General features: G+C 37.0%; 1 protein-coding gene and 1 long non-coding RNA gene across 2 annotated transcripts; both read right to left on the bottom strand.

The window, feature by feature from the left end:
- Positions 1-3,783: 3,783 nt before the first annotated feature.
- On the bottom strand, positions 3,784-6,201 carry LOC146324812 (uncharacterized). The gene is made up of 2 exons (XR_014770687.1): positions 5,676-6,201; positions 3,784-5,458 (listed from the first exon to the last, which is right to left on the bottom strand). It is a non-coding gene; the product is annotated as an uncharacterized LOC146324812 (long non-coding RNA).
- Positions 6,202-13,015: 6,814 nt separating this feature from the next.
- LOC146324813 (C4b-binding protein alpha chain-like) lies at positions 13,016-22,707 on the bottom strand. The gene is made up of 11 exons (XM_084720423.1): positions 22,597-22,707; positions 21,624-21,720; positions 21,335-21,523; positions 21,029-21,128; positions 20,480-20,553; positions 20,222-20,401; positions 19,905-20,084; positions 18,386-18,565; positions 16,735-16,914; positions 15,316-15,495; positions 13,016-13,371 (listed from the first exon to the last, which is right to left on the bottom strand). Exons 2-11 carry the CDS (start codon positions 21,679-21,681, stop codon positions 13,169-13,171), a joined length of 1,524 nt encoding a protein of 507 aa, XP_084576549.1. The 5' UTR covers positions 21,682-21,720; positions 22,597-22,707; the 3' UTR covers positions 13,016-13,168.
- Positions 22,708-22,982: the final 275 nt, after the last annotated feature.

The following is a 22,982-nucleotide window of genomic DNA, read 5'->3' on the forward strand; positions in this document are numbered from 1 at the left end:
CACCATTATGGTACAATGTTGCCTACAGGCAATGAACCCCAAAAATTTCCAAAAATAAAAATAAAAATAAAATTTCTTCAGATTATGTTTATTTAGTCTATTTTGAGACATAAAAACACTCCAAACATTTTTTCCCTCACTGGCATCATAATGTGTACCATAGAGGGTTAAAGTTCCTTGTAGTGGGTTTAAGTAAAAGTAACAATATCATAATGTAAGAAAAAAGTCTATACAATGTGAGTAAAAGTCCTGCATTTTATTTAAAGGAGCAATATGCAGCAATGAGTACTGCAGTCGGTTTATTAAATAGGTTGAATACCTGTTCAGTATACCATGTATAGTTGAAGCGAGTTGTTTTCCCCCGCCAGGCAGCTCAGGCAGGCTGCAGGAACACTACAGGATTGCAGAACACATGCATCATTGTATATTAGCAATAACGAGCAAGTACGAGTCCGACACTGTAAGTTGATCGGCTTTTTATAAGTGGAAATTGTTCATGTAAAGCCTGTTATTCTAAAAACAAAAGCTCACTGCTCTGAAAATAAACATCCTGGAGTTTGAATTAAGTGGCTCTCTGTCTTACTACCTGCCAAACTCCATTAACATTTTGCTCAATTTAACTGTTCTAAACAGCTACTCTTTCTAAAAAAAAACTTATTTGTGAATCCCTGTGACTCATAAACAGACACTAACCCATTCATCAAACATCCAGCATTAATTTGAACTCTAATTAATGTGACACGGGACAAAGAAAAGTAGTTGTTCCGGCCTGGAATAGAAATTTCAAAGGAGGACGCCGTGACTGTAGTTTCGTTGTCAGAGGGAAAAAAAAGCAGAGATCAGAGCAACCGATCCAGGTGCAATGCTTCTGCCCGTTTTGGGGAGAAAACTACTACTTTAATTTGACTGTCAGTCAGTACAAATGAAGTGAAGTCTTTGCCTGTTAGGAACCCAAACCCTGCAGGCAGTCAGGTGAACAGTCTTGCTATGTCTTTTCCAATTAACGATCAGTGTCATTACATTGAAAATTTAAACAAACTAACAAAAAAAAAAAGAAAGACCGAGTGGTTGAAGTTGGTCTATCCTGACATATACAGCTACCTTTTTGAATCCCCCTGCTCCATTTCAACTTAAAGGGGACGGTCCACCCCAAAATCAAAAGTACGTCTTCTTCCTCTGGTCTGTAGTGCTATTTATCCATCTGTACTGTTTTGGAGAGTTTTGGACATACTAGAGATGTCTGCCTTCTCTTTAATATCATGGAACTTGATGCTTATGGTTAAGAGATTTATGGTTCTCGAAGCACCAAAATAATCCACAGACCTTGTGAGCGCTTTCATGTTGGAACTACTTTCTTTTCACAGTAGAATCTACCATCTACCAACTTTCTGTCTGTGAGAAAGAAAGTAGTTCTCAGACAAAACTGCTCACAACAGGATCTGAGGATTTGATCATGATTTTTGGAAAGAGACGCTGCTGTTGAGTTTTTCAAAAGCACTTTAAGCCGAGTGCCATCGATTTCCATGACACTGGTGAGAAGGCAGACAGCACTGTAGCAGATATTTCCAAAATTCTGCAACTCACACCAAAACACTCTAGATAGATGAATAACACTACAGGTCAGAGAAAAGACGTATTTTTGATTTTAGGATGAACTCTCTTTAACATGTTTCCTTAATGTTTGATGACACATAATTGTCATTTTATTCTTTATCACACTAAACATATTACAGATTTCTCCTTTAAATAAAAGCAGCATTATCAGCACACTGTATTGTTTTGTATGTGAAACTTCCATCTGCAAAGTAACACAACAGTCAAATAAATGTAGTCAAGTAAAAAGAGTTCCCTTTTAAATGTGGTGGTTTAAGTTTAAAAAAAAAAAAAAAGAAGCATTAAATGAAAATACATGAGTACAACTGCTTGAGCAAATGTGACTTGTGACATTCAATACTGGAGGTTTGTCTGGCAACTTTATCAAGGTGTCATTCAGTGTAAAATCCACAAGGTGGCACTCTAACAAAACATTTCGGCTGTAACACCACAGCTGGTGTGTCAGATAGGTTTAGAGCAGCCACAGACAGTTCAGTTATATTTGTTAAAAGAGGTTTCGTTTATCAGAAAAAATATCTGAGGCTTGGAAAAACTCGAATAAATCATGTCCACAAGTTTCATGTTTGGTGAATGTTTGTTTTCTGTTGTTCCATATTAAATGTATATCATACAGTACATTATTCATGTTCAGCCGAGATTTTAAAAAACTGTTTTATTTTTTTTGTTTTTTTACTGATATTGCAATTGTGATATGATTTGCAATATTTTAATGATCATATTAAAGGTCTGATTTTTGCAGCAGTCTGTACCAAACGATGTAGAACTGCAATGATTGGTTAATTGATCGATTAAGGGTCAACTATTAAATTGCTTGGCAGCTATTTTCATAATTGATTAATCAGTTCAGATATTCTTTTTTAAGAAAAACTGTCTTTAATGTGAATATTTTGTTTTCTTACTTCTCTCTGACAGTAAACTGAATATCTGAGTTGAGGACGAAGACATTTCACGTCACCTTGGACTTTGGGAAACACTGATCAACATTTTCTGACATTTTATGATTAATCATAAAAGACAGATCGGCAGATAATGAAAACAGTCATTAGCTGCATCTCTACACAGATGTTTTCTTCAGTCTGTAGAATCTGAAGCGTAGACCAGCACATCTCTGCAGCACCACAACAATTTTACAAATATTTTTATTATCAAATGTTTCCTGTGATTCTAAAAACTGCCAAATTGCAGTTTCAATATTTCAATTGTCAAGTTCAACAGTCCAACATCATTTAAACATGAACTGTGGGCGTAGAACAATGTTGAATATCTCAATATTAAAGCACAACCAATTGTGTTTATCTTTGAAACTCCCTTCTCACTCGCTGCGTTCATGTTAACATACAGAATCCAGAAGCTGAAAGTACATGAAGGCGTTACTGTTGTTTATGTTTCATTAACTGAGCTGCCGAGTTGCTTGACAGAAAATTTCTACACCTGGGTGGAACAAGATTTAATCATAAGAGAATCCTGTGTACATGTTGCACTGTATATAAGCACATAAAAACACTGCGAACACACTGGTGAGTCATTATCTGTTAATGTTTTATTTCATCAACTGATTACAAAAGGTGATGCCAAGCTTTACACCTGCCTCAAAGAAAAAACAACATAAATTTACTTCTCTGTAATTTTTAGTTGAATAAATATAAAAAAAAAAAAAAAGCAAGCCAGGTAAAAAAAATTTCAGAGATCACAGTTTTTACATCTATATGTAACAAAGACACAGTATCTGTGTCCTAACACTTTAAAGTATCCCTCCCTTCTGGTTTTAAACTGAAACTCTGAAAAATTGATATCTATAAGACAAATTAATCAGAAGTAAAATAACTTCTTATACCACTTTACAGTAAGGCTGCCCTCATAAATGAATAAATAATTAGGTTGTTAACACTTTGTAAATCATCAATAAGCTGTTGCGACACACGAGGTAAAAGAGCAACAAGGATCTGTTGTTTGACAAACAGTGAGACAGCATTTATCTGTTCTATTAAGCCTCAGATCAGTGTGGAGCCTCGCACTTTGGGATGCATGTACGCCCAAGCCTGTTGTGAACTTTGCGTCAGCTTTATGAACAGTGTGATCAGAACTATCTAATAAACATCTAATAATAAACAAGGAATTCATTGCAACGCGTCTGGCTTCATGCTCCTCTACCATCACTGTGATCTCGACTTCCAAAAAGTTTATTTTTCTCTTTTGGTCCACGGCTTTTCCAGACTAAATCCTAACTTGTGCTGCATTAGGCGATACGAGGCTAAAACATCTGATCGTAAGGCAGGTGCCATCAGGTTTAAGTTCATTTGAGATTTACAGGTGATCACAGGTGCTGAAGTTCTGAATTTTCTTCTCAGAACCTGAAGGGTTCAAACATCCTTTATGAATCAAACACTTGTGAGTTCAAGTAAAACTCTTAAGAACATTTTTATAAACCCTGGTGCATCACAGATGGTAATCTCCCCTTAGTTGGTGTTCTGATCACCCAATTTTAGCCGTCGATGAATGATGAGGTGATGGATTTTATACTTTAGAATAACGTTCCATTTTGCCAGCAGTAAATAGTAGCAGCTTGTTAATAAACTTAATTAGTGGTTAGAAGATCTTGTCACATAGTGAGCCCACATCAATGTATGAAAACTGTTAGAATGTGTTTCTAAATTATGAATAAACAATTCTAAAGTGTGTAAAACCTAATTAAACCTAATTTAAACCTAATTATAAATATTTTACATTATATTTATGAGGGTAGTCTTCTTGTGAAGTGGTACCAAACTTTCTTTGTTACTGAAAAATGATTTAAGTTGATCTGGTGAAGCTACACGGCACAAAAAAACATTGTGCCAACATTGAATTTGACTTTTTTTTTTTTTTTGGAATAAACATGAAGCTATGATAGGCCCAGAAGTAAGCCTTCATTACACCCAAACAACTGGGATAACATCAATGCAATTCACAGGCAAATACACAAGTGACACACAACAAACCAGACAAGTTGGCTTTCTGCATTAAGGCATGTGAAAAATGCCTCGTGCTCAGGCACTATACTAGGGACTGTTTAACAGATCCCACTGTTATCAGTCCGTCGCCATTTAATGGTGGACTGGAAGGAACTAAATGGTACAAAGCTCGTGACAAATAAAAAAACAACACAAAACAAATGTGTCTTTCGAGAAATCATGACAGGTCGCTGAAGATGCAGGTTGCAGTAGAACCTAGTGCTCATAACAAGGTTTGTGATCATCTTGCGTAACCCGGGTCATGATTTCTGGACAGAAAATCTCTCTGCTGGCCGACATCTCCAAAACTACACTTACCAATAAAATCCAGAGGAAAAATATGTATATTAGATCTGACATTTCTGTCTCAACGTTTTCTACTGATTTTGCTTTATATGAAGCCGTCTGTCTAACAGTTATATTGGCCAAGCTGATCTGTGTTCTGAAATCAGTGCAAGTTTAAAATCAGCGTGGAATTTGAGCCTGTCTGACAAACATGAAATCTCGATCCTTCATAATCACAGAGCAGAAAAACTGATGCTGTAACGAAACAGATCAAAAGCATCATTGAATTGAATTAGGGAAAAGCATTAACAAGCAGTCTGTAAAAAGGTGGAAATAATTGTCAACTAGTCAGAGGAATCACCCGAAGACGATTGAGCTCCATTTTGCTGAGCGATGTGGATCTCAGAGCGGCGTTCAGCAACATATTTTAAGGTGGTTTCAGAAGCTTGTTCCATTCACATGCGGGTGGGCAGCAAAAATACATTCAAAGACTCTTCCAGTGACGCTCCACTTCTCAATCAGTCATTTTTAAAGCCACCAATGTTGCATTATGATGACGGTTGTGGCTGCTACAGGAACAAAAGACAAGAAAAGCAAGTTTTTTTTTTTAGACAAATTGGAAAAACCGGTACGCGCCTGTGAAGGAGGAACAAATTAACTGTCAAGGGTGTTAAGCATCTGTCCAGCACGTTAGTTGGGAGTGAAAGCTTCTGCCCGCTTTATCACATTTTATTCTTGATCATCACATCCTTATCTGTTCATTTGACATTTGGTGGCCCGTCTTACCGAGAGTGGTACGTTCTCTTCAACCTTTGGTGTCTCACAGTCAGGATGAGTTCTGTCAGTGCTGTAATCCAATATTTACTGGTTAACATTACCGCTTATGTGGGTATCAGCAGGCAAACAAGGAGAACTAAAGGAGGTCCAGACACACACCCCTCACCCATAAGACTACAGCCCACCGGTGTACAAACAAAATCCAACATACACGCACACACACATACACACCAGGCCTGTCCGCAGCGTTTCATCTGCCTCTCACAGCAGATATGTACAAATTTGTGTGGGAGTTACTTTGAAATGCAAAACAGTACCTGTTCATTTCTAAAAGTAGAAATTAACAAGTCACCACAGCACCATGAAGGACGCAGAGGGCTGTTAATGCATGTGGAGTTTGTTCTTACACTCCAACAAAACTTGAAATTAGCCGTCTTAAAATCCTATTATGAGGCCTGGTGTTTCAAAAGATTAAATGATACTGTAAAAAAAGAAAAACAATTTGAAACTGTTCACATAGTGAGTGTTCCTTACATTTTTTTAAAATGTGAAGAACACACACCTCTGCAGAAAGAAATATATAAATATACCACCAAATTCTCCGTTGTCACATTTTAATCATATTTCATTGATCTGTCTCCATTTTTTTTAACCAATAAGGATAACCAAGTTATGGGCTTTAGAGGCAAATTCAGTTGCCTTAAAGGGCCCCAAGCTATGAAACTTAAGCTGCATTTCCACTGCAAGTACCTTCCCCAGGGACCAGGAACCTTTCCATGAACTCAAGGTGTTTCCACCACAGGAACCAAGGCCTGAATTCCAACCCCAATTCCAACAAAGTTGGGATGTTGTGTAAAATGTAAATAAAAACATAATTCAAGGATTTGCAAATCATTTTCAACATGCAGTCTATCAGATACAATACAAACACAAGGTATATTTTCAAACTGGAACTTTGCTGTCCATATACACTCATTCTGAATTTGAAGCCTGCAAAAAAGTTGGGGCAACAAAAGACTGGGAAGGTTGCAGAACACTTGTTTGGAACGTTCCACGGGTAAGTAGGCTGAATGGTAACCCGACCGTGTATGAAAGGGAGCATCCTTGAAAGGCTCGTTCACAAATTTAAGACTGTTTCTCAAAACAAAAATGCAGGAATTTAGGAATTTCACCATCAACAATCCATGATATCATTAAAAGATTCAGAGAATCCAGAGAAATCTCTGCACGCGAAGGGAAAAAACAAAAACCAACATTGAATAACTGTGACCTTTGATGTCTAATGCAGCATGGTAATAAAATAAAGAACAATAATAAATAAAGTTGTATAAAGAACACTACATGGGCTCTGGAACACTTTGGAAAACTGTTGTCAGCAAACACAGTCTGGTGCTGCAATTGCAAGTTAAGACTCCACCATGCAAAGAGAAAGACGTATATCAACAACATCCAGAAACGCTGCAGACTTCTCTGAGGCCTGTGTTCATCTGATTGCAAATTGGAAAAGTGTGATGTGGTCTGATAGAGTCGCAGATTGTTTTTAGAAATCATGGACATGGTGTCCTCCGGGCTAAAGAGGAAAAGAATCATCCAGTAAGACACTGCAGAGGCGCATTCTGCAGCCTGGCTTCACAGTAAAAGAGTTCAAGTTCTAGACTGACCTGCCTGCAGTCCACACCTGTCTCCCATTAAAAATGTTTGGTTCATTATGAAGCACAACATAACGTATCAACCAAAAATGAGAAAGAATTTCACTTTCAAAACTTCAACAATTAGTGTCCTCCGTTCCCAGATGCTTAAAAAAGAAAAGGTGATGTATGACAGTGGTAAACATGCTCCTGTCTCAACTGTTTTGGAACACACAACAAATTCAGAATGAGTGTATATTTACAAAACACAATGAAGTTAATCAGTTTGAACATTAAACATAATGTTTTTGTTCTGTATTCAACTGGATGTAAGTCAAAAGAATTTACAAATCATTGCATTCCCTTTTCATTTCCATTAAAACAGCCCAATTTTTATTGGAATTGGGGATTTAAATTCCAGGGACATTATTTTTCTCCCCAAAAAGTCCCTGCTCAGGGGGGCAGAACTTTGCAAAAGTACAGGCAATCTGAGACTCTTGGGACCAAAAGTTCCAGGTACTCCGGGTGGAAACGCAGCTGTTGATGGACATTTCATTTTACAAACTTTCTATGAAGTGCTGTGATGGAGTTTGCCATCTCAGATTTTTTAGTCACTCTCCTACACAGTGAGTTAGGCATTACACACGACTCTATCCAAACAGGAAAAAAAGGTGTTTCCCATGTTTTCAGAAACATGACAACTAGTTCCTGTTTTGAGTAAAATCTAATGAAACGGAGTAGCATTTGCAAGCAGAAACTATAAATCCTACTTCAACTCGAATTCGTTTGGATCGATATCAAAGACATTCTGTGCCTTCTGTTTACCTTAGTTTGTTAAATGAACATTTCTAATCATTAATTCTAATCAGTTTTGCCCAAAATAATAAAAATAATAATGGCCTGTTGCCAGTGAGTCTACCTTAAGAGGTCACACAGGGATTAAACAAAAAAAAAAAGAAGGGAAGATTGTGTTTGACCTTAAAACTCCAAAGTCAAATTAACTGCAGATCTGGAGAATCGTGACACCACAATTCAAACATAAAGTACATTAGCCTTGTCAAAAATATTCACGTCGACAAATATCTATAGTGAATATTTGAAATGCTTCCAATGCTTAATCGTCAGTTTTGCCACTCTGGTCTCAGCTGCACTTCCTTGTTGTCAGTAACACCCACTGCAGCGCTCACATGGTCACGCCCTAGTTCACTTACTCACAGTGAGGCCTGCTTCTCGTCACTTGTCTCATTTGCCATTTCCGTTCACCACAGTACACACCCACTGAGGAAGAGGACAAGTGAGAGGAAAAAAGCCTGCAGAGCCAGACTATTTTCACATCCACACAGTGAATTAAAGCCCACATCAGACTTGGTGATTAGATTAACAGTGGAAAGACTATCCAAGACGGGTCTGATGAGTTTAGTTTTGTTTCTGTCTGTCGAGTTTAAATGAAGTATGTTTCATGTAGTTAGTCTTAAGTTTGGTAAAAGAGAGAAACTTGAATTTAGAAGGTGATGGTTTGTATTTTTTGTTTAATACGGCTGCGCCACGTCAGCCGATGCCCCTGTTCTGCTAAATGGTTGCGAGTCACCCCCTCCCCCCTCCCCCTCCTTTTCCTGATCTCATGCATGGCCTCTCTGGAACCCAAATGAAGGATATCCGTCGTAGCGACAGGTAACTTTAATCCCTTGGCACGTAACATGACACAAATGAAACATGATTTCTGGGCCATTCTCTTCCTGGCATCTGTGCCTCCTCTTTGGTTATTTAAATACATGACATCCACTGGAACAGACCATGAAATGAACGCAACCAAATACAAACAAAAAAACCTTCCTACACAAACATGCTTTATCATCTATGTTGCATTTGGTTGACCTGCACATTTGGATTTGCTTATCAATTCACCACCAAATGGCTCTTGGGGCAGAACTCTTTTCTACTGAGTGACCTACAGCTCTGTGTAGGAGAGTGCTTTGAGGGCTTATTACAGCGACACCTTAATGACAACATTGACACTGTGGTAGAGGAAAAACAGTATTCATAAAGTCTCAGGAAAGCACACAACTTCAACGTGCAAGACTTAAACACACATGACAGACAGCTTGAGCAATAATGAACGAATGAACGTGAGGACAAAATGCCAGGCAATAAAGAAAAGGTTGAAGAAGCTGTGATAAAGAAAAACTGTCAGTGCCATTAATGGTTAAAAGTAATGGAAGGGTTAATCAGCATAAATAAATAAAACAACATTTTACCCTTTCTTTTTCTTGAGTGCTGGGATTCCAAAGAAATAGAAACCTATGCCAAGGCCAATAGCCAAAATGCCTAATTTGATGAGAAGAAAATACAGATGTTTGAAGATGATTTTAAAAAAATATGATTGACCATGAGGCTAACAAATGTCATGCAAAGTAAATACCTGACACCATCCTCACATGACAAAGGTCTGATTCATAATAGGGATGTCACAAGCACCAAGTTGATGCCAAACTTTTCAAACATGATTTATATTATTTTATTTTTTATTTTTAATTACCTTAAGTACCAGAGGTTTGCCATTTCCGTTCTCATGTTATAGCCTTGTTATGTTTCGCTTTAATAAAAGTCTGACCTTCTTTGCCTTCACTGTTGAGACAAATTTTCCCTATGGTATGACATTTACCGTAGACATGTATACTAACAGCCTGTGTCTGGAAAATGTGAGCAGAAGGTGGCATTCCACTTCTACTGGACATGACACGAAACTGTTAACATCTGTCATCGCACGCCGAAGAAAGAAGGAAAAAAGCCCACCGGCACTGAAGACCAACTACAGGGATTAACTGCCAATGGTGCCATCAAACTTTTCAGATTAAAGGAGTAAACACTGAGTAACTCAGCAAAGTCCAGATGGTGACTGAGTTTCAATTCATGTTTGCGATACATTAACAAACTATCACTCATTCTTGAGAATTGGGACAAAACCATATTTTGAGAGGGTTTGGATTATATTTTTAAAATATATTTAAGAGATCAAACTCTTGTAAAACTATTAAAATGTAGAGGTCAAGTCTACCCGATGGAAAATCTGACTTGGCTGACATCTTATTGAGTTGACAAAATGTTAGATTCTTTGTAATTTCACAGCATGGCTGTAGTAAGCAGCCATTTTATTTTTCTAAACTGCTAAGAGTCTTCTTAATGCTAATCAAAATACACATTTTTAAACCATTTAGCTTTGATTTAGAGGGGTTACTGAGTTGACATGTTATGGTTGAGACACATATGATAGCAGTTTTTATTTAATAAACTGTTGGGGGAAAAAAGAGCTGATCAGTTCTTGAACAATACTCCCGTCGTTTTGAAACCATGAAGTCAGACAGGGGAGTTTAGAGTATAGCTAAACCATTTTATGCCTGATTAAATCTTGTTTTTAAAAAATTCTAATGGAGTTGACAGAAATCTGGGACACAAATTTAAAGGGTCAACATTTTAATTAAAAAAAATTTTAAAAAAGGATGACTATAATAGCACAGTTTTATGTTATCAGTAGGTATTATTAGATTTAAATTGATTGCAGTTGTGAATTGTCTGGGACAAAGCAGTTTTCTGGCACAGAGGATGTTTAGAAATTCATGAAATTACATATATATACATATAAAAAACCTTTAAGAATATATTTTCACCAGAACCACAAAAAATTGGAAATAGAGTGTTGGTATCAGTATTTTCTGAAGTTTTTTTTGGTAGGACATGCCTCAGTTCTCAAGAATGGGTGATATCCAAATTGTTCTTCTTGTTATCCTGAACTACGTTAGCATTATTTATGCTTGAGACGGCTACACTGCTGTGTAAACAATCATGTTCCACAACGTTTGCAGTGGCTAAATGGTAAAGGCTACCATAATATAAACACAGCTCATTGTAGTAACTCTCCTGACTCCTTGCTGTTCTCTGTCATCCATCAAAAAAACAAAAAAACATACAAAATATGACATTAGCATTCTGTCTTTCACTGGGTAATTAAATTTTATCTACTGCTGCACAATAAGTTCAACTTATATTAAAACTTGAGCAGCAAAAATCAGTACAAACATGTCAACATGCTCCCCTGAAAGGTTAAGTCTTTTCAGAGTTTTTTTTTTTTATTTCAGGTGGCAAACAAAAAGAATTTTAGTCTTGTTTTTGTATTTTACCTTGGTTTTGAAGCGGGTGGGGAGAATTGTGGAAATTAACTGGTATTGGTACCAGCTACTAAATTTCTGGCATTGTGACATCCCTAATTGATAATCCCAAAAACTTTTTTTATGAAATAATTACAGCAAAACCATTGTTACTGTTAAAATAACAATTTAGTACTGATTAGTTAACCCTTATATAAATGGGCATTGTGTATGAATAACCAGCCAACATATTCTAATGGCTCAATATGTCACTGTGTTCTTATTTGTCGGTCCAAGTAACATGACGTCTTCAGATGACCTCTGTAGTCTACAGTAATTTAACCATTTTGTTCTTCTGAGGCCATCGTGATCTCGTTTGGGTCAACATTATCTATCTGTGCATTCTTAACCTTCTGTTCTAGGTTTAAGTTGAACTTACCCCCGAAAATGCCAAGTCCCAGTCCAAGATTCTTATGTGCGTCATCTGTAAGAAGAACAGAGAATTGTGTGAAACTGTGGTTTTGATCCAACTACATGGCTGATGTGCTACTTTATCAAAACAAATTAATATAACATAAGAGAATACTCTGACTTACCAGGCGGGCCTTTACCGTCATCTTCTGGAAACAGGCACAATTAAAACATTAAAAGTCAAGTCTCTCTACTGTTTCTTACACAGACATATCAACTAGGGCTGAGCAATGTTTTGAGGAAACGTTAAGTTGTAGGACACTATGATGACATAAAGTGTGCGTTGGTGGCTTGAGTGTTATGACTGTGACTGCTGCAAAAAACAAAAATCCACCGTACACTTATTCCTAAAGCTGTTTATACCATACTCTGGGTGAATACTATTTTCTGATGCTGGCAGGTATGCGTTAAAACCATTTAACGCACACGCAGTTCTGCTCAAATTTAATCAGCATTCAAAATTCATCGGCTACACAACTTGTAACCAGAGCAACACCAAACAGCACAGCTGTCAAAGCTCACACCACTTTCTAACTGGATGCGAAACAAACGAGCAGACAGCTGATTACTTCAGGGTTTTTTGGCCTCAGAAAAAAAAATGCTTTGGTGGGCACAGGGCCTTCAAAATAGATCTCTTATTACAGCTAAAATATGTTGAGAAATGAGAACTAGGCAATGCAGTAATATATCCTTGATCAGTATTCAATCAGCGCTGCCGTGTTTGGTAGTTTGATCTGTGTTTTGTTAGCAATGTGTGTTCAGAGGTCGCCACCTTTTTTCTCCAACTTTACTGAGTAAAGAAAGCGAGCATGTGTTCTGGTGTGAGAAACCAAAATGCACAAAAAAAATTGTTTTTCAAGCAGTGATTTCACAGCAACTTAATGCTGCCGCTTACACTCATGTTTCAATGTAAAATTAATATAATTGCGAATATGTTAATATTGCTCAGCCCTAATTATAAACAGAATCATCACATCAGTGTTACAGACAGAATTCCTGGTAAAGTAAAATTGTGGAGTTATTTCAGATTAGAGGAGTGAGTAATATGGATAAAATCCATCATCAGGGTTTTCATCATTTTATATCATGATATTGATATATTTGAAAAAAGATAAAAGATAAGAAATACAACAATCAGATGGGAATGTCAGCTTTTGGTTAATCTAGTGACCTTGTCATGTCATACCATTTTCTATATGCAAGAGTGCTTGTTGCTTTGCATCTGAGAGAGACTGTGTCCTTGTTCTTATTTAAATAAAGATTAAACATGACGATTATTGTACAGGGGCAAATAAAAATTGACTTCCATCAAGAAGATTTCTGACTCACTCCCCCAATCTGGCGGTGAGTCAGCTTTAGATGGTTCTTTATCATTAGCTTTGACTCTACCTTTCGGTTTGGTTCTTGGGGGGGTGGTGGTTGTGGTGGTGGTGGTGGTGGTAGCTTTGGGTGTGGTTGGAATTCCTGCAAAAACATAATTGAGTAATGTGTAACCCAGTGTTACTGAATCAGGGAGACACTTTTCACTTTGATTAGGCCTGTGCTGTGTATTCATATTTAGGTTGCAGAGACTGAAATGCAAAGCGTGCGTGCAAGTACACACAAACACAGTCTTTTAAACAGGGAAGTAATTATCTGTACTGTTACAGCATCTCCCATGTCCATGAACATGCAGTTTCTATTAATGATTCATGCTGCCATTTTATGTTGAAGATTTAAATGTTGTATGCCAATTTAAATTAACTGGATTATTCCGATATTATATGCAAAGCACATACATACTTGCATATAGACATTTGTTATGAAATGACCAGGTCCTTAGTCCCTTTCTCAAAACTTCTACCCATTAACAAAACAACTGAGACAACGGTCTTATCTGAAAGGGATCGTGAGGTAATTAGTCCATGACTCACAGACTGAAGCCTACGTCAAACTGGGGTTGGGCAATATGAGAGTACAACACTGTGCAACAGTAGAAATATGTCCACCTGGAGGGATTTGGCAATACAGTTTTAACCACGGGAGCTGTTCTCGCATTATCTCACGAACCCAGCTGCCTCGCAAGGTCGTGTTTGGGCAGCAAGACAGCTTACCACTTTCTCACATGTCATGAAAGTGACAGTTTGTGGCGGTAAGGCGCCTGAAAGCTGGCCTCAGAAGAAAAGAGTAACAAGAAAAAAAGGAGGACGAGGAGTTAAATTGTAAACAAAGAGTGGAGGGGTGCTTTATGAAGTGAGATTAATCAGTTAGCTAGGTATGTGAAGAAGGTGAAGTCTGGGTTCACAATGTCAGAAAAGTGTCTCACTTTTTACTTGAACAGATCACCATGGTAACTGATGCCGAATTCATAACCTGGTCAGCAGCAACATATGTTAACATGTCTGATTAAAATCAGCTAAAAAGTGACGACCTTTGACTAATTCTTTTCTTGATGATGTTCTTTATGAGAGATATACATTCTCAGATAAGGTCAGATGATGTATATATACAAATGTTAGTAATGCCGCCAAACAAAACGTATTCCAGCAGTTAAAACTGTATGCATCATGTTGCCACTGGAACCTCAGTCTGGTGATGCAGAAAAGTCCATCCTACTCATCACGACTAATATTTAATCAGTAAATTTAATTTTGTATCGATATAGTTAAAAACTGCAGTGATTTACACAATACTTCATTATTAGACCAACAGTATCACACTTAAATACCTTTACTTGTCAAATGTGCAGCTGTCACATTAGAAATACCGAGCTCTTAACGTAGCTGTTTAAGTCTTATTCAAAATTTTTCTGCCAGCGTTCCTCTATTGCCTTATTTTTGCAGCAAGTGCTGCTTTTTGCCGCAATATATTTTTAATTGCAGATATTTTAAATTTACATAACTATTACTCTATAAAAATATACAGCATACCATACCACAAACCTTCTCCTTCATATCCAAGCCAATATTTATGTATATTTTGAGATTTATTTATCAAACTCGGGATGTGTGGTAGAAGACTTTTCACATTTAAAATTTCAGGATGTATCCATGAAATTATTATTTTGTTTATTTAATCATTTCATAACAAAATACCTGTAAATTAGCTGTATTATTACAGCTTTTTCTTTTGTTTGTTTTTGTTTTTGAGGAGTTTTTCCTTACCCAATCAAGAGTCTAAAGGACAGAAGGTGTAGCATCCAGTACAGATATAAAGCCCCCTGAGGCAATTGTAATTTCTGATATTGGACTATGTGAATAAGCAGCATTTTAGATCTTCACATTGAAAGTCCGCATGCAAAGAACATTTTAAGTGAAAATTACTGCAATTGCTAAAAATAAACTTTTGCAGAGTGTGTGAAAGCATCAGTCACAGCCGAAATCACATTGGGAAAACATAGAGCGAGGCCGGAAAAATTAAAACACTTACGAGTACATGTTGGGGCAGCGGGTTTAAATGTTCCATCATCAGAACATGATACTGATTTTGATCCACTGAGTTTAAAACCTGTCTGACAACTGTACTCTACAACATTTGTGTAATTGTAGGACTTTTTGGCTGGACTGAAAGACCCATGCTCAATCTCAGGTGGGGGAGCACAAGTCACCACTGCAAAATAAAAATGACATCTATTAGGATGGAAATACTTACCGACTGTTTATTAACCCATTATTTACAAGAGGTGTCCAAATCAAAGAATACTGTCAGTTTGAACTGATTGTGAAATATTGCTGCCATTTGAAATTTGTTTGATGAGTACAAGAAGACTTGTTTAACTTAATTTAGTGAATTATCCTTCCTTTTTATGGAACTATTTTCATAAAATAATTAAAGGCTAATTTGAGCAAGGCCAAAAATAGGGGAAACAGCAGTTTCACACAGCAAAAAAAAAAGGTCTGTTGTGCTATTTATCCACCTAGATTTGTTTTGTGTGTGAGCTGCAGAGTTTTGAAAATATCAGCTGTAGAGATGTCTGCCTTCTTTCTAATACAATCCAAAAGTTGCTGATCTGTATGTTTATATCATGTTGCCACAGGAACCTCACTTTAATGATGCAGAATAGTCTATTCTCTTTATCACGGATAATATTCTATCAGTGAAATTAATTTTCTATTGATATATATGGCCAAAAACTAAAGTGATTTACGTCTCCTTCATTATGGGCCAGAATCAGACCGACTGTATCATGTTTAAATATTATCGATTGTTAAACATGCTGTTATCCATGTTAAAAATGATGAGCTGTAGACACAGCGGTTTAAGTCTTATTCAAAATTTTCTGCCAGCATTTCTCTCGTGCCATATTTGCAGTGACAGTGTTGCTGTTTGGCATAATATATTTTAAATATTTTATGGCTCTCCATTGTAAGAATCTCAACTGAAGTGTGTGGTTCATGACTGCTCCACTTTGTGCAAAAGAATAATCAAATGACGCACTGAATGTCCCTTTTTATGTGATTGTGCACAGAGCAAGTTGATAACCTCTGTTGTGATACCTGTTACCTCTGACTGGGGTTTTAGGTTTTGTCAAGCCAGCTCATGCAAAGAAAGCCTGGCAGTGTTGAGCTTCCTTCATAGTACAGCCCTCAGAAGTCATTCCAACCTAGGTCATGTTTACTTTTATTGTTCTCGTTTAAAACCTTCAAGCTTCTATTTTGACGGAATGCTAGTTTTACGGTTTCGAGTCTTTGTTTTTAACCTGTGTTGTCTCATGTGAGGCAGTTGTTTTTGTTTATAAAAATCTTTCAAATAAAAAGAAAATTAACACGGGGAAGGACTGTGAGGCTATTTATATAACTATTACTGTATGAAGATAAAAAAAATTAAAAGAAAAATTAGAACACTTACTAGTGCATGTTGGAGGAGCAGGTTCAAATGTTCCGTCATCAGAACATGACAGTGATTTTGGTCCACTGAGTATAAAACCTGTCTGACAACTGTACTCTACAGCATTTCCGTAATTGTAGGATTCTTTGCCTGGACTGAAAGACCCATGGTCAACCTTAGGTGGGGGAGAACAAGTCACCACTGCAAAATAAAAATGACATCTATTAGAATGGAGATAGTTACTGATTGTTTATGAACATATTATTTACAGGAGGTTTCCAAATCAGAGAATACTGTCAGTTTGAACTGATTGTAAAATATTGCTGCCATTTGAAATTTGTTTGGTAAGTACAAGAAGACTTTAATGAATTATCCTTCCATTTTATGGTACTATTTTCATTACATGATTAAATGTTAATTTGAGCAAGGCCAAAAATAGAGCAAACAGCAGTACCACTGCAACTTCCTGCCTTTTCAAGCTTAATTTCACACCAAACAAAAATGAAAAAAGAAAAAAAACTAGAAAGGAAACAAAAGATAACCAAATATATAGAACTCTGTGATTAAAGGAACAGTTCACTCCAGTCAAAATACATATTTCCCCCTGGCCTATTGTGCTATTTATCCACCTAAATTTGTTTTTTATGTGTGAGCTGCAGAGTTAAAAAAAAAAATCAGCTGTAGAGATGTCTGCCTTCTTTCTAATATAATGAAACTAACATCAAAACCACTTTCTCTTTCCAAAAATTGAGTCCAAAAGTTGCTGAGCTGTATGTTAGTAATGCCACCAAACAAAACACATGACAGCAGCTAAAACTGTTTATATCATGTTGCCACAGGAACCTCAGTTTAATGATGCAGAATAGTCTATTCTCTTTATCACGGATAATATTCTATCAGTGAAATTAATTTTCTATTGATATATATGGCCAAAAACTAAAGTGATTTACACGTCTCCTTCATTATGGGCCAGAATCAGACCGACAGTATCATGTTTAAATATTGTCGATTGTTAAACATGCTGTTATCACGTTAGAAATTATGAGCTGTTAACGCAGTGGTTTAGGTCTTATTCAAAATTTTCTGCCAGCATTTTCTCTCTTGCCTCATTTGCAGTAACAGTGTTGCTTTTTGGCATAATATATTTTAAATATTTTTATAGCTCTCCATCCTAATAATCTCAATTTAAGTGTGCGGTTCACGACTGCTCCACTTTGTGCAAAAGAATAATCAAATGACACACTGAACGTCCCTTTTTATGTGATTGTGCACAGAGCCTGAGTTAGCAAAGCAAGTTGATAACCTCTGTCGTGATACCCGTTACCTCTGACAGGGGTTTTAGGTTTTGTCGAGCCAGCTCATGCAAAGAAAGCCTGACTGTGTTGAGCTTCCTTCATAGTACAGCCCTCAGAAGTCATTCCAACCTAGGTCATATTTACTTAAAAATTATTGTTCTCATTTAAAACCTTCAAGCTTCTATTTTGACGGAATGTTAGTTTTACGGTTTTCGAGTCTTTGTTTTTAACCTGTGTTGTCTCATGTGAGGCAGTTGTTTTTGTTTATAAAAATCTTTCAAATAAGAAAATTAACACGAGGAAGGACGGTGAGGCTGTTTATATAACTATTACTGTATGAAGATAAAAAAAATTAAAAGAAAAATTAGAACACTTACTAGTGCATGTTGGAGGAGCAGGTTTAAATGTTCCATCATCAGAACATGACAGTGATTTTGATCCACTGAGTTTATAACCTGTCTGACAACTGTACTGTACAACATTTGTGTAATTGTAGGATTCTTTGCCTGGACTGAAAGACCCATGCTCAACCTTAGGTGGGGGAGAACAAGTCACCACTGCAAAATAAAATTGACATCTATTAGAATGGAGATAGTTACTGATTGTTTATGAACATATTATTTACAAGAGGTTTCCAAATCAGAAAATAATGTCAGTTTGAACTGATTGTGAAATATTGCTGCCATTTGAATTTTGTTTGATAAGTACAAGAAGACTTTAATGAATTATCCTTCCATTTTATGGTACTATTTTCATTACATGATTAAATGTTAATTTGAGCAAGGCCAAAAATAGAGCAAACAGCAGTACCACTGCAACTTCCTGCCTTTTCAAGCTTAATTTCACACCAAACAAACAAAAAAAAACATTAAAAAGGAAAACAAAGATAACCAAATACATAGAAATCTATGTGATTAAAGGAACAGTTCACTTGAAAGTCAAAATACATATTTCCCTCCTGGTCTGTAGTGCCATTTATTGACCTAGCTTTGTTTTGGGTGTGAGCTGCAGAGTTTTGAAAATATCAGTCATAGAGATGCCTGGATTCTTTCTAATATAATGAACTAAAATCAAAATCATTGTCTCTTTCCAAAAGTCATGACCTGGTTACTCAAGACCATCCTTAGACTTTGCAGTTTCATGTAGAAAGTATTCCTATATGAAACCGCTCACAACAAGATCTGTGGATTATTTTGAGAAACTGGGTCATGATTTCTGGAAAAAAGACACTGCTGCTAAATTCAAATGTATCTTTTTGGCACTTTGACCACCGCAGGACTGGTGCCATCTCGTTCCATTATACTTGAGGGACGGCAGATGTCTTCATGGACAACTACTGACACTAAAACAGTTTAGATGGATAAATAGCACTACAGGCCAGGGGAAAATGTGTAATTTTTAAATTAGGGTAAACTATTAAGATGACTACATGCAAGAAAGTGATGACACATGGATAAGTGTTAGTGTTAGGATTAGTGTTAGTATAAAGGCCTTTTCACACCACAATGTGGTAACACACCGCTTCAAGTCATTTTAACGAGGGGCGGTGCTAGCCACATACAAGGAAATACTCTGCATTCTACTTGAATATCAAACTGTGGAACCAGTGACTTATGCTTATTTTCTTGGTGAACTATTGACTTTACAGAATTGTGTTTATATCCCTCCCTAACTTTATTGTACACATTAATACATGGAGATTTGCAAGCTGGTGTACATGTCGTGGGCAGCAAGCACTATTAAGAGCATGTTGTTTTTCGCAGGAACACTCTTGCAGGCAGGAGATTGTCAGGGTGGTTAACCCACAAGGATGTGAAAGGGCCTCAAAATCAAGTTTGAACAGACTGACTTTCATTCACAAACAAAATCAAGTAGTAATGTTGACATTTGACTTACTTTCACATGTTGGAAGTTTAGGTGACCACTGACTATTTAAATCGCATACGATGGTTGGCGACCCATTTATTTTAAATCCAGTACTGCACTTGTATGTCACCGTGGCCTTGTGTCCATAAGGAGGTCGAGAACCAGAGACCCATTCACCATTTTTAATCACAGGCTCTTCACACTGAACCCCTGCAAGAAAAGAACAATTTAAATGGAAATTACTGCAGTTGCTCAAAATAAACTTTTACAGAGTGTGTGAAAGCGTCAGTCACAGCTGAGATTATATTAAATGTTCAGAAAGGTTGGAAAAAATCCAAAACACTTACTGGTACATGTTGGAGGAGCAGGCTGAAATGTTCCATCATCAGAACATGATATTGACTTTGATCCATTGAGTGTAAAACCTGTCTGACAGCTGTACTGTACAACATCTCTGTAGTTGTAGGATTGTTCATCTGGAGTGAAGGACCCATGTTCAACGTTAGCTGGCGGGTCACAAGTCACCACTGTAAAAATGACATTTATTAGAAAAGAAATAGAGACTGAGTTTTGTATTTAATCATTGATACACATATATTACCAACCTTCACAAGTGGGCTTCCTGCCATTCCACCCATCGTTTTGACAGATGATTTCACCTCTACCAACCAATGCGTAACTAATTAGGGAATTTAAAAGAAAATAAGTTAGTCTTCACACAAATTTCATGAAGGGTCTATGTTAACCCTTGCATTTCACATGACAACACTGAACACACACTTTGATGGGAATAAGATTTTTTTTAAACTGGGAAACATAATGGCTACTAGGGTTTTAGAGTTAAAATAAGCTATTCACAATTAGTAGAGCTAGACAAATACTGGATTTTTGGGGCCCCAAACCAATAGTAAGGGGCAAAAGAATAATTATTCAATCCTACTGTTTCTTTATACACTCATGCACACACACATCATGTCACAAACAAAGTTGTAGAAGTATTCATATGGGCTAAAATCAATGTCAATACCATTATAGATGATAGAGCTAATACGGCCAATATTGACCAACCAATATATCTGTCTGGCTCTAACAATTAAATTTCAAAAATTAATTCTCTGAATATGAATTGTCAGTGTTATCAGTTTATTACTAACCCAGGGTTGCAAGTGATCACAATTTTAGCACCAAACTCTGTCCCTTCAGAGTAATCAATCTCTCCATTTTCTATCTCCTCAAAAGGGCCACAGTTCTTCTCTGAAAGAAAAAACAACAACTGGATTATAAGGATTAAATTCCTCCCTTAAAAATTGCTGGATATATATCAAACACCTATGACTCAACAGACTGATCACCAGATATTATCAGTCACTCATTTAAAAGAGCATTTACATGTTGGTAAGACATTATTTACTAGAGGGTTCCAAATGAGAGAATAAAGAATATAAAGTGCTAATATTTACTTTCACATCTCATCCTCAAAGTACTCCATGTGCCACCAGTACATGTAATGGTTCTAGACCCTCCTGCACTCGTGTAGCCAACATCACACACAAAACTAACTGTGGTCCCGTCTGGAAATTGTTCTAAAAGAATGTCTTTGTCACTTAAGCTCATGTTGGGTCCAATGGGAGGCCGGGAGCAATCTTGAGCTATTATAAAGAAAGATAAAGATGTTAGTTAACATAACGCTAAACATTAGCTTGTGTATAATCAAACATTCGTCACAAGCTTATCTGCACTGCCACTCACCTTGAGCGGTAATGGCAAGGCCAAGACAGTTCAGTAATAGGAAGTACGGCACACCCATGGCGAGATCTGGCGAGTCTGACTGAATCAAATGAGCTTTCTGGCAAAGACAGACGCAGATGAAATTAAGACAATTAAAGTATTAACCTGGTTGGAATGGTTGATTCTAGCAATGACTCTACGGATACAGGCAAGTGGGTTAGCCAACAGCGATTTACTAATGTCACACTTAACGTTATAACGAACGAAAACAACAGTATTAGTTAGTTCAGTTTAAGTTAAAACGCCAAATATCTGACATACGAGTTACTATATAGTCTTAAACGTACATTGGTTATATTGAACACGACAATACGCCCAACTTCGTCTTTTATTGCCTTCTTTAGAAAATACCACACCAAACTCAATTCAAAATCTGCCAATATTAGCAAACTAACGTTACACTGCCTTTGCATCTAGGTTAGGTTAATCTTACAGAGCTACTTCACAGTTTGTCTAGAACGACTGTTTGGACTGGTAAATTCGGCCTACGTTTAACCACGAAAAATACAAACATGCGAATATAGCATTAAAATTTCAGTCCGTAAAACTAGAAGTCGCATGTTTCCGTCCCCCGGTTTCCTCGATGCAAACAAACAGCGTGAACAGTAACGCTTCACGGTATAGCTAACGGCGTAAGCTTAAGAGAACTTTATTGGCAATATGATGTATGCCGAAATTTCCGATAGTTCACCAGAGTAGGAGACACACATTAAAAAGTGTTCAATTTGGCGTCTGAATTTGTTCATCTCAAATAGCAAATTCAAGGAATCGCAATTGAACCTGTAAGGCAAGGCCGGGGTTAGCTAGCTATCTGTTAGCTTTTAGCAACGTAACATCAACAAACGTCGAAGCGTTGTCGACGTTTTGTTTTCGGTTAGTTAGTTAGTTAGTTCTAGCGCAGTTTGATAAGGCAACGGATTGATTCATAACCTACCCGTGTGAGTGAAGAATCAGTATGACGATGGCTGACACCACAATGGTGAAATCAAGCTCCTTCCCGACGCCCCAGCTTTCTTGACAGAGAAGGCGTGGTCTTTAATCGGTGACGCATTTCTAGGTCGTAGAAGAGAATACTAGATTTGCGAAACTCCGTGAGATATGGACGAGTTGTTTATTTATTGAGCACGTTGTACAAATAATTATATTTTATATTTTGATAACGCCGGGATTAAGATAAGCTTAGGTTTAGCGGCAAAAAAAAATACTTGGTTAGGGTTAGGAAAGGATCATAGTTTTAGTTAAAATGGCAACTCTCGCGAGATTTTTTGCTGGTCTGGGGTTACCTTTAAGACAATGACACAATGGCATTCCTGGAAGTCA

Source organism: Lutjanus erythropterus, chromosome 6, assembly GCF_056507025.1.
Source record: "Lutjanus erythropterus isolate fLutEry1 chromosome 6, fLutEry1.hap2, whole genome shotgun sequence".
Classification (NCBI taxonomy): domain Eukaryota; kingdom Metazoa; phylum Chordata; class Actinopteri; order Lutjaniformes; family Lutjanidae; genus Lutjanus; species Lutjanus erythropterus.

Bases quoted from the DNA above. Each gene is read 5' to 3' on its own strand.
- LOC146324813 (XM_084720423.1), bottom strand. From the start codon at position 21,681: ATGGGTGTGCCGTACTTCCTATTACTGAACTGTCTTGGCCTTGCCATT. The intron at 21,524-21,623 runs GTGAGTGGCAGT...TCTTTATAATAG, and splicing joins CCTTGCCATTACCGCTCAAG to CTCAAGATTGCTCCCGGCCT. The intron at 15,496-16,734 runs GTAAGTGTTCTA...TTTATTTTGCAG, and splicing joins TGCTCCTCCAACATGCACTA to TGGTGACTTGTGCTCCCCCA.